This window comes from Homarus americanus, unplaced genomic scaffold, assembly GCF_018991925.1.
Source record: "Homarus americanus isolate GMGI-L3 unplaced genomic scaffold, GMGI_Hamer_2.0 scaffold21823, whole genome shotgun sequence".
Taxonomy (NCBI): Eukaryota; Metazoa; Arthropoda; class Malacostraca; order Decapoda; family Nephropidae; genus Homarus; species Homarus americanus.
Window position 1 is genome coordinate 193,801 of NW_024735317.1, and position 12,244 is coordinate 206,044.

The 12,244-nt window shown below is 41.1% G+C and overlaps 1 protein-coding gene across 1 annotated transcript in view; it reads right to left on the reverse strand.

Annotated features, from left to right (window-relative positions):
• Positions 1–12,244, reverse strand: part of LOC121870847 (5-hydroxytryptamine receptor-like) — a 95,969-nt gene that overhangs the window by 15,853 nt on the left and 67,872 nt on the right. Inside the window, exon 4 of the mRNA XM_042372817.1 lies at positions 5,150–5,259. Within this exon, the coding sequence (XP_042228751.1) occupies positions 5,150–5,259 (110 nt within the window). The remainder of the gene's footprint in view (positions 1–5,149; positions 5,260–12,244) is intronic.

Sequence of the window (12,244 nt, forward strand, 5' to 3'; positions counted from 1 at the left end):
AGAGTAAGCTTAGTTAGCGGGTATTTGAGCTTTATTTGTTAACTTAAGCTACGATGAGCTTAACTAGTGCCTAGGTTATGTAAGTTAAGGATGTATTTAGTTATGCTAGGTACGATTTGTTTAAGATAAGTTAGGTTAGTTTAAGTTACTGTAGGTTTGGTTAAGTTAGATTAAATTAGTAATAGATAATGACATAAAGAAGTGAATTAAATCACATCACCCTGGCTACTCCACGGCCATTAAGTGACCCTAAAAGGACTTAAGCACTCTAATCAATCCTAAAATTACATTACGATTACTTCAACTTTTAAATCGGAAAAATAGGATCGAATCTCCTCAACTAGATTTTGTTATTAAATTAAATGCCTTTATCGGAAGTTATATTCGAGTAATTAACCCGAATCTTCAGGTGAAATAGGTTAAGGGGTCGAATCTTCAGGCGAAATAAACATTTAAGGTCGAATTGGGAACGAATTTTCAGGAGAAATGAGTTAAGGGGTCGAATCTTCAGGTGAAATAAGCTAATGGGTCGAATCTTCAAGTGAAATAAGTTAAGGGGTTCGAATCTTCAGGTGAAATAAACTAAGGGTTCGAATCTTCAGGTGAGATAAACTAAGGGTTCGAATCTTCAGGTGAGTTAAGCTAATACGAATATTCAGGTGAAATAAACAATAAGGGTCGAATCTTCAGGTGATCCGATTCTATTTCCTGAAGACAGAGGAGAATTGAACTCTGCAAGCGTGAAATGGACTCCTAATACCCAAGGAGACAATAAAGGGCTATAATTCTTTTAATGGGGTTACGACTCAATGGCTGATAAGATGGTGAGGAAGGAGTGTGGCGAGAGAGGGGAGGGAGGGGTGAGGGAAGTGAGAAGGGAAACGATAGAGGGAGAGAAAGAGGGAAATAGGTGGAGAAGAGAGAGAGAGAGAGGGAAATTGGGAAGGATAGGATAGAGAGAGAGAGAGGAAGATGTAAATTAGAGAAAGAAAGAGAGAGAGAGATTTTTAATAAACAGATAAACATAATAAAGAACAAGAAATTAAAGTGACAGAATTGGATCATAAAATTTAAACTCTCCAAAAATTTTTAAGATGAAAAACATGTTTACATAAAATTAAGTTCACGTGGCATCGGAGGAAAAAACAAAAAATAAACAGTAATTGGAAGCCTAACCCGCTTGGACATCCCATCGACCAACCAGCACATCGGAATCACAAAAATAGCGTACCCAATTATGGCAGCATGAGATTCAGGTGCCCATTAGTGTAATTACCGGCGTAATACACCTTTCAAAACACGTTAAGCCTATCTAAAACGGCTAACAATTCACTTACAGAAACTACTCAATCGTGTTAGCCAATTAGAGACAGACAGACAAGTAGACAGGCATACAGACAGATATATAGACGGAAAAGACCACATTATACTCAGTGACCATCAGATGGCGTCATAAATATAATCAAAAACAGACCCCGGAAACAGCTGACTGCCTGACAATAATAGTTTGGCTTTGAAGTTTGTGGAAAATGTCTCGTCTATTAATATTATTGATCAGTGTGAGGAAAAAAAAAAGTCTTGCAGTGGAAACATTTATTTGTGAATTGTTTTATTTTTTAAAGGGATATTGTCGATGTCGTATTCAAGGGGTTAAATCATTGTACTCAAGGGGTTAAGTCATCATACTCAAGGGGTTACGGAATATTAAAAATACTAATAATCAAATCACGCACGAAAGAGAGAGAGAGAGAGAGAGAGAGAGAGAGAGAGAGAGAGAGAGAGAGAGAGAGAGAGAGAGCCAACACCCATCTCCCATGACAACAGAAGGTGTCTTGGCTAATGTTTCACCTGTGGGGAAATCCATATGAGAGAACAGGTAAGGGAAACAGGTGTGGTCTGGATATTAGGGCTAAGAATGTTTGGTTTACTGTGTGTGTGTGTGTGTGTGTGTGTGTGTACAGGATATTAGAGGAAAATAGTAGGTGTATGTGTGTATGTGTTTGTGTGTACATGTGTATTTAGAACGGGTGTGTATTCAGACTAGTTGTTATACGCTGACTTACACCCCCCCATCACTCCCACCCTCCCACACCCACACCAACAGAATAATTTGCTCATCCTCTCCCTGTCACCCAATCCTCCCTCACCCCACTTTCTCTCGTCTCCTCTCTCCCCTTTCATTTCCTTTCTCTCCTTCCTCCCTCCTTTCTCACTTTCCTCTTTCTCCCTCTCTCACCACATCCCCACCCCTTCTCTATTCCCCCTCTCATCCCTTGTTGTCCTCGATTCCTCTTCACCTCTCCCTTCATCCTTCCTCTCCCTCCTTCGCCTTCTCCTCTCAGCCAACGATGACGACCACTTGTGGCAAAAGTTGTTTAATGTATAAAATTCAGAACTTACAAATGGGTGAACATTGTGATGATGGTGAGGAGGGGAGGAGGGAGGGAGGGGGAGGAGGAGGAGGAGGGAGGAGGAGTGGGGGGAGGAGGAGGAGTGGGGAGGAGGGGAGGGAGGGGGAGGAGGGGAGGGAGGGGAGGAGGAGAGGGGAGGGAGGAGGAGGAGGGAGGAGGAGGAGGAGGAGGGAGGAGGTGGGGAGGGGAGGATGAAAGAGGAGGAGGAGGGGGGGGAGGGGGGGAGGAGGGAGGAGGAGGGGAGGGAGGAGGGGGGGAGGAGGAGGAGAGGGAGGAGGGGGGGAGGGAGGAGGAGGAGGGGAGGAGGGGAGGAGGAGGAGGGAGGAGGAGGAGGAGGAGGGGAGGTGGAGGAGGCGGAGGAGGAGGGGGGAGGAAGAGGAGGAGTGGGGGAGGAGGGAAGGTGAGTGAGGGGAGGAGGAAGGTGTGTGAGGGGAGGGGATGAAAGAGGAGGAGGAGGGGTAGTGGGGAGGAGGAGGAGGAGGAGGGGGAGTGGGGAGGAGGAGAGAGGAAGTAAGAAAGATGATAAGGAGGAGGAAGGGGAGGAAAGAAGGAGAAGGAGAAGGGAGAAGAAGGAAACAAAAAAAGATGGAAAGGAGGAGGAGAGAGAAGAAGGGGAAGGGGGGGGGACGAGAAGGAGGAGATGAAGAGAAGGAGGGGTGGGGATGGAGGGGGATAGGAGGGGATGGAAGGGGGAGGGGAGGGGGAGGTGGAGGAGGGGGTGAGGCCAGAAATACACGCCCCTCCTCCCCAAAATTGCGTCCAGGAAAAATATTTGTTGTTTTGTTCTTTACCAATAAGATGGAAATGAGAAGGTGATGGACAGGTGTGAGTTTTCTGTCTGTCTGTCTCTCTGTTTGTCTCGCTTTTTATGTGTCTGTGTCTGTCTGTCTCTTTTTCATTGTTTAACTCTCTCTCTCTCTCTCTCTCTCTCTCTCTCTCTAATCTTAAATAAATAAATAAAATCCTTAATAATAAACAATAAAAATTAATATTTTTTCATCGATAGAAAAAATAAATAAGAAAAATCTAAAAATAAAACCAATTTTTTTAACTTTTCTTCAATAAATTTCGACTTTTCTCCAATATTTTCACTTTATAATCAATTTTTTCACTTTTTTTTTCAATATTTCTCGTCGTCTCCAATATTTCCCATTTTTACTATTTTTTTTTTCATTTTTCCTCCATTGCGTACGTGAGTGTCGCTTCAGAGAGAGAGAGAGAGAAAGTGTAGAAAGCGTTCACAAAGAAGAGAGCCTCCCTGCGTTCATTCTTCGCTACAGTGAACGCCAATCTACTTTCAATGGAATCCGCTAAAAAAAAAAAAAATGAAAATCCTGTGACTTTTGTTTAGTGGAAAAAGAACTTGCCGTTTTTATTTCTCGGTTCTTTATTTTTTGCATTTTTTATATATTTTTTTTTTGCTGTTGGAGTTAATTATTTTGCTTAGGTTTATAATTTTATTTCATGGATAATACTTTTATTCTGTCGTTTTTATTTTCTATTGATAGTTAAAAATATCATGGGATTTTATTTAATTTTTTCTTATTATTACTTTGAACTAGAAAAATACGCATATCGATTTAAGGTTATTTTTACCTTAAAAAATGTAAATACCTAAAAAGAGGTGATTTTTGCCTTACAAAACATACCTAAAAAGGGATTACTTGATTACTTTAGGAGAGGAGGGATTTATCCAATATTAAATAGATACCAACAAGAGGGATTTTTTGGTCTATCTGTAGCTCAAGAGAAGGTCAGTGCACTAATCATCAAATTGCTTGGCTCGGGTCAACGTAGCTTAAAGTACGCAGCGCTATTGGAAAGTGGGTGGAAATGGGCGGGCGTGAATGGTGGGTTGGTGGATGTGGGTGTGGGAGTAGGTGAGTAGGTAGGAGTGAGATTGGGCGAGTGAAAGTGAGGTGAGTGGCTGGGAGTGGATGGATGGGAGTGAAGGTGAGAGGGTATATGGATGTAAGTGGATGGAACACACACACACACGCCTTCCCTCCCCTCTCCACCATCTCTGTGTTTACATCGAACAGCTGATTGCGTTATCAGCTGTGGGACGTCTGGCTAGCCGACATCTCCCCCCCCCCTTATCTTCTCTCTCACCCCCTGACAGTCCTTGAGAGAACTTTTTTCCGCCTTCACATTTCACACGCAGGCGGAAAGAAGGAAGATCGGACCTCCCTCTTTGGATTCATGAGGTCCTCTTAGGTTGGTCTTGGTCTTGGTCTTGGTCGTGAATGTTTTTCGCTCTGGGTTCGGTCCTTATGGGGTAATCGACTTATTTGAGTTGGTCTGAGTTGTAATTCTTGTTTATTATTGTTGTTTATTGTTATTATTGTTATTGTTATTATTGTTATTATTGTTATTGTTATTACTGTTTTGGGGGCAATTAGGGGAATAGGTCCAGAAAGAAGCATTTTAAGGGCAATGAAAACACTCTCATGGGCAATAAACAGGCAATTACACTCACCTGTCAAGGGCAATAACCGTCAAGTGATAATTTAAAAGTCATTAAGCAAGCCAGTTCGCATACAAAGGGCAATAGTGACTAGATGACCCATTCATAGGGCAATAAGGACATCACAAGAGTAATAATAACCCAATTAGACTCTGCTGTCGTTGGCAATGGATACCAGGTGACAATTTAAAAGGCAATAACAAACACGTAGACTCATTCTGACAGGCAATGAAAAGTTCCCAAGGGCAATAACCAATTCACTGAGACTCACCTGTCGAGGGCAATAGCTACCAGGTGAAGTATAGAAGCAGTGCAGCATAGGACATCACTTGAAGTCCACATATCACACAACTCTGGTCCTAAGATCCACTCCTTGCTGATCTGTCGGGGCAAGAAGGAGCAATGGTGAGATTACTAGTGGGGGGAGGGGGGCAGAAAGAGGATTACTTGCCCTTATGATTAACTAGATTGCTTGGATTAATCTCTCTTGTTGAAGGTAATGAAGTGAGGATGGGGAGGAGGAGGAGGAGGAGGAGGAGGAGGAGGAGGAGGAGGAGGAAAGAAGAAGAGGGGGGGAGAGGTTGGTGAAAAGGAGAGAGGTATTTGGGAGGGAGAGATGGGAGGATAGTTAGAGAGGAGGGGGAAGAGAGGCTGGGAGGAGGAGGGAGGGGGTGGATAGGGTGGAGAGAGTAGGGAGGAATAAAGGCCAGGAGGAAACAAAAGGAGAGAGAGAATTCGAATTAAAAATCTCATATATTTAATACATATGCAAATCCATAGTGATTGTTCTCTCTCTCTCTCTCACAGGAGAATTGTTTACTTACACAATCCTGGGCATTTAAATCTTCCATTACTTACAACTACACAATATATCACCAAGACACTTGTAATGAAAGGAAAATGTCTGGCTCCATTCATAGTCATTCATTCAAGAGTGTTTAATATCACCTCGGGAGGGGGAGGGGGGTAGGAGGAGTTAAACATGACCTTCTGTTTTGGGTGAGATTTGTGAGATTTCATGGAGGCATAAGGTTGAGGTGGTGTTCTATGTGTTATGGGAGTTTCTGACTATGTTGGTTTGGTGTGTGTGTGTGTGTGTGTGTGTGTGTGTGTGTGTGTGTGTGTGTGTCCGCTCGAAAAGTCCTTCTCCAGTCGTCATAGTCCAAAGCAAGTCCGACGTGGGACGTATCGTTTGCCTATAATATCAATATTTACTTTATTCCCGTGATGGGGGGGAAGGAGAGAGAGAGAGAGAAAGAGGGAAGGAGGGAGGGGAAAGAAGGGGGAAGGGGGAAATGGAGGGGTGTAGGAGGGAAGAAGAGAGGGAAGGAAGGGAGAGAGAGAGAAAGAGGAAGGGAGGGAAGGAGGGACTTTTGAATTTTCCGAGGCACAAGACTGAATTTCCTAGATATAAATGCTATTGGATATTAAGCTCTTGACATTTGCTTGATCTGGCGAAGGGTCGTCAGGCGTAAAGGAGGAAAAACGTGGGAGTGTGAAGAAATCCTTCGCTTGGTTATAGTAAGGTTCAGAAATTGGCGACTTGGACGAGAATTTCATGTATTTATATGTGCTTATATGTATCAAGAATCACCTGAAGTTTAGACACCCGGCTTATTTCACCTGAAGTTTAGACACCCCGGTTAAATTCACCTGAAGTTTAGACACCCAGGCTTATTTCACATGAAGTTTAGACACCCTAACGCTAACATAACTATCCCAAACTTATAGTAATCTAACTTAACATTAAATTAATTTAACCTAATATAACACTACTTGGGATGTTTTAAGTTTGGTTGACGAGGTGGAGTGCTGTAGTCACGTGAGAGAGAGAGAGAGAGAGAGAGAGAGAGAGAGAGAGAGAGAGACTATTATTATTATTAGTAGTAGTAGTCGTAGTTTTGTTGTCGTTATTATTATTTTTATTATTATTATTATTATTATTATTATTATTATTATTATTATTATTATTATTATTATTATTCGGTTCTAAATATTATAGTCTTAACATTTGTACATAGTCACAAAATAAACAAAACACTAAACAAAAAACAAATAAAATATACACACAAGGTAAATATATTCCTGAGCCATAAATCACTCAAGGTTGAAATATTTGCTTTGTATTCTTAACAATAGAGTTTTCTGTTATTGTTAGTTGTGGCTGAAGACGGAAGAGTTAATTCAGGCCAAAACCGATAGATATTTTACCAAGGGAGTGTAGAACATGATAGATCTGAGGCCACCTTATATAACGCGGATTACCTGTAGATTAGACACCCGAAAATATTTTATTATTTTACCTGATGATTTAAAACACCTTATCACTACCTGTTGGGGGGTTTAAGTTAGGTTAGGTTAGGTTAGGTTAGGTTAAGTTAGGTTAGGTTAGGTTAACATTATGGACTTTAATCATCAGGTGAAATAAAATATATTCATGGTTTTTATAAGATCCAATAAACATCCTGAATAAAAAAAGAAATTCTATATTATAAAAAAAATTAAATTAAAGCAGTCTACCACATATTTACTTCACAGAAAACGTAGGCTCCATTTATCCTTATAGAAGAAAATGGGGGAAAGGACTCGTAGGGAAAGAAAATGATATATGATTTATTATACCAAAAGAAAGTGGGGTACAATTTACCATACACAAAAAGAAACTTGATGTATAAGGCCATAGGTATTGGGCCGCTATTAACTGATCGTCGACAACACACAAAGATGATTTCTCAAAGGTTCTTAGGTTAAAATCTTCGTCTGTTACCTAACTGGTGATGTAAGAACGTTTCTGATCGGATTAATTTGGCTACGACACATAATTGGATTCTCAAATAATCTTATGACGTGATGTAAGAACGTTTCTCATTGGCTGAGTTTGGCTACGACACATAATTTGATTCTCAGATAATATAACTACAAATTTCCATCTATTACATAAGTCTGTGATGTAAAAACTCTTCTGAATGGCTGAGTTTAGCTACGACACATAATTGAATTCTTAGAAAATATAACGACAATTTTCCATCTATTACGTAAGTCTGTGATGTAAGAACGCTTCAAATTCGCTGACAGACTCCGAAACGAAGATGGATTCTCAATGGACTTTCCTGAAACCAAAACAGATCTCCAGAAAGTTCAATTTGCTTTATTTAACAAAACATCTTGGCTAGTTGGTACTTGTTCTGGCTCTAATTAGGAGATCTCGGTCATTTCCAGCTTTTCTAGTAAGATTTGTAAGCTAACCCTCTAACTATTAAAAAAAAATCGACTAATAAGCTTGATAAATTTTCTTCTGACGATTACAAAAGAAAATCGAAAACAAATCGACTTATATAACCTTAATCAATTTTCCTCCGAAGACAAAAAATTCCACTTTACCCTCACTAAGATTAGTAAACAACCCTCAAACAATAAGAAAGAAAAATAGCCCAAAAATAGCAAAGGAAATCGATTTATATCCTATTTAACATCACCATCCGGCTAGTTGGACCATTCACTAGGCCTTTTGAAACGCATCACCCAATCATTTCCTCTCATCTAATAAGCTTCAATAGGACCGTCTCTTATATGCAATTCGGAGGTCGTATATTGACAGACAGGTCTCCATTGTCTCAGGGGGCTTCAAGATCCCTGGATAAATATAGGTTTAGGATTTCATTTCACATTTAATTAGGATTATTTATTGAGGAGTCCAGGAGGTGAGAAGATGAATTGTGTGTGTGTGTGTGTGTGTGTGTGCATGTGCGTGTGTGTGTGTGTGTGTGTGTGTGTGTGTGTCAGTAGAAAATAAAGAAGCGACATCAATCGGAAATAGGAAGGAACGTCGACAGAAAATGGGAAATGGGGCCCCATGTGATAAGGAGGAAGGCAGGAAGTCACTCTTATCTGATAGAAAGGAGGGAGGGAGGGAAGGAAGGAGGGAGGGAAGGAAGGAGGGAGGGAGGGAAGGAAGGAAGGAGGGAGAGGAGGTGAGGGAGAGGTAGGCTAATATTTATTTATATTTTGTTCACTTTCTTTTGGGTGAAGGAAGTGATATTGTTGAATGATGAAGACAGAGAGAGAGAGAGAGAGAGAGAGAGAGAGAGAGAGAGAGAGAGAGAGAGAGAGAGAGAGAGATTTATCTGACACACACAGACACACACATCAGATAGACACAAAGACAGACAGACAAACAGGCAGACAGTCAGCTCGGTGATAGACTCTTCAGATCTATAAATTTGTGGTTCCAAAAATTATTGAGGGGAAATTGGAAGCCATTGAGACTGGCCTGGCAGAGTGAGGAGTTCTTTAAGTCCACGCTGAGGGGAAGTGAGGGGATGAGAGGGGTTGAGGGGAGGGGGGAGGAGAGAGGGAAGTGGGGTAGAGGGGTTCTTTAAGTCCACGTTGAGGGGACGTAAGGGGAATATTGGCTGAGAGAGAGAGAGAAAGAGAGAGAGAGAGAGAGAGAGAGAGAGAGAGAGAGAGACTTAATCATTACTCACCCCCCAAAAACACTTATAATTAATCTATGTATAGTTACTCCCTCTCTCCTCATTCCGTTTTCTTTTACCTCTTCTCTTCCTAATTTCGTTTCTCCCTTTTCTTCTCTTTTCTTTCTCTATTCCTCTTTCTCATTCACCTGTTTTACTGTTTTCCTTTCTCAGCTTTCTCATTTCCTTTACCTTCTCTTCCCTCTCCCCTTACCTCCTCTCCACTATCTCCCCATCCTCTCACCTCTCCCCTTACCTCCTCTCACCCCTCTCATTACCTCTCTCCCCTCTCACCACTCCTCTTACCTCCACTCCTCCATTTTCTGTCCCGTTATAGAAACAGGGAAATTTTTGAGGCTTTAAGTCAATGGCTGAGTTAATGAGGGAAAATATTCGCTAGGGGTATTTTTAATTTAGTGTTTGTTTGTATCTTTCTCGTGTGCTTGTGTAGCGAAGATTGTTTATTTAAAGGCGCAGTTCAGTGCTTGTTATCGTTGCTGACTGACTGACTTGACTGACTGACTGATTGATTGGTTGACTGACTGACTGACTGATTGACTGATTGACTGACTGATTGGTTGAATGACTGACAGACTGATTCACTGACTGACTGACTGACTGACTTACTGACTGACTGACTGTGTAACTTTTTATTGCTCTGTCTCTCAATCTATACTCAATCTTCCTCTGTTTTGTAGGTAGAGAGACGATAAAGGAGAAAGACTGAGAGATAAAGACAGAAACAGGAGAGAGAGAGAGAGAGAGAGAGAGAGAGAGAGAGAGAGACCCCCCCCACCCAAAACCCGGGAAGCTAGAATCAAACACACGACCGTCGCCCGAGAAGAAAGAAAATACTATATAAAAAAATAAATCCCTGCGCATCATATCTCAGTCTTGATCGATGCTGTACGTGTAGTTGATCTCCTCCCATGTCAGCACCATCTGTCCAGCTGTACCGATCTTTGGTCTTCCCCAGCTGGTACGGTCCTAGCCTGCTGGTTTTAATGGCTTGGGTCTTAGATGGTCCCAGCCGTAAGACATATGGAAAGGCGATATTGGGGGCGTTTCTTTTCTCAATAATTATGGCTGAATATCTTTTGTTTTTGTGACTTATTTTTCTTACGAGGAGGTTAGTGGAATACTTAATACCTCCTCTATGTAATGATTATTGGTTGTATGTTTGTCACTCTGTCTGTTTGTCAATAAATGATGACGCTGTTACTATAAATTCTACTTTCTCTCTCTCTCTCACTCTCTCTCTCTCTCTCTCCATATTCTCCCCTTCCCCCTCCTACCCCCCTTCCCTTCAACCTCTGACCCATTCCCTTCTACTAACCCCTTTTCCTCTTATATCCCCTTCCCCTTTCCTTCTACCCCATTCTTCTTCCCATCTCCCTTCCTCCATTCATTATATTCTCCTTTTAATACTCTCCGCCAGCTCCCCATCCTCTTTCCCTCTCTATTTTCTTCCTCTCCCTCATCCCTCTCTCCTCTTACTTCCCTCTCCATCTTACACCCTCTCTCTCCCCCCCTCCTCTCCTCCAACAAGGAATTGCAACACGACCAATGAGGCGAAATGAAGACTTCTTCCACTCACGCCCTCACCATCCCCCACTCACACTCCACCACCACCTCCTCACCCACCACCCTCACCCAATCCCCCACCCCCACCATCCTGGGTTTTATCAAGGCAACTTTTTTAAAAATTCCTGTAAATAAAAAAATTCAAAACTCTGGAAATAAGGCTTCGTTGCAATGAAGGTGAGTTGCGCAATTTGTTTCATATTTGCAACATTGCAAGGAGAGTCTCAGGAGGGAGGAAGTGCCTGCTGTCGGAGTTCGAACTGGGTTCTTGAGTTTAGCTTAGGTTAGTTTAGATTAGGTTAGTTTAGAATAGGTTAGTTTAGGATAGGTTATATTGGGTTAGAATAAGTTAGATTAGATTAGGTTACAGTAGGTTAGGATAAGTTAGATTATGTCATGTTAAGTTAGGTTACAAAATAATCTAGGACTGGAGACCATTTGAACACCAAGCTGTCAAATCACGCCCAGAGCTACAACACGAATCTTACTAAGTTGCGGGAAATTGATTGCGAATTTATTTCAAGTTGCACAGCTTTAGGGAACCTGTAATTTGTTCAGGAGTGTGTGTGTGTGTGAGTGTGAGTGTGTGTGTGTGTGTGTGTGTGTGTGTGTGTGTGTGTGTGTGTGTGTGTGTGTGTGTGTGTGTGTGTGTGTGTGTGTGTGTGTGTGTGTGTGTGTGTGTGTGTGTGTGTGTGTGTGTGTGTGTGTGTGTGTGTGTGTGTGTGTGTGTGTCATTTTATTAATTTCTTCGTGTTTAATTATGTTCCTTAGAATACCATAACTAGACAGACAGACATACTAACAGACTGAGACAGATAGATAGACACACGCACAGATAAACCTCAGAGAGACACGATGAGCAGCACACACACACACACACACACACACACACACACACACACATCCGACCCATCCAAAGTCTTACAAGAAAAACTAGCTATTTTCCCATAAACTTCTGCCAAGATCGTAACAGCTTCTCGTGCGTTCCTCAGGTTTTATTAAGTAGCTTTCAACAAAACACTTGATTCAGGTAAGATTCTCAAAGGTCTGTTAAGTGAGTTAGGTGACTTGTGAGTGATGTGAGAACGTGTTTAAATGATTCACTTACGGTGGATTCTTAATGGTTGGTGAGATCAACTTTCTTACTAACGGTGTTATTATTATTATTATTATTATTATTATTATTATTATTATTATTATTATTATTATTATTATTATTATTATTATTATTATTATTATTATTTTATTATTATTATTATTATTATTATTATTATTATTATTATTATTATTATTATTATTATTATTATTAT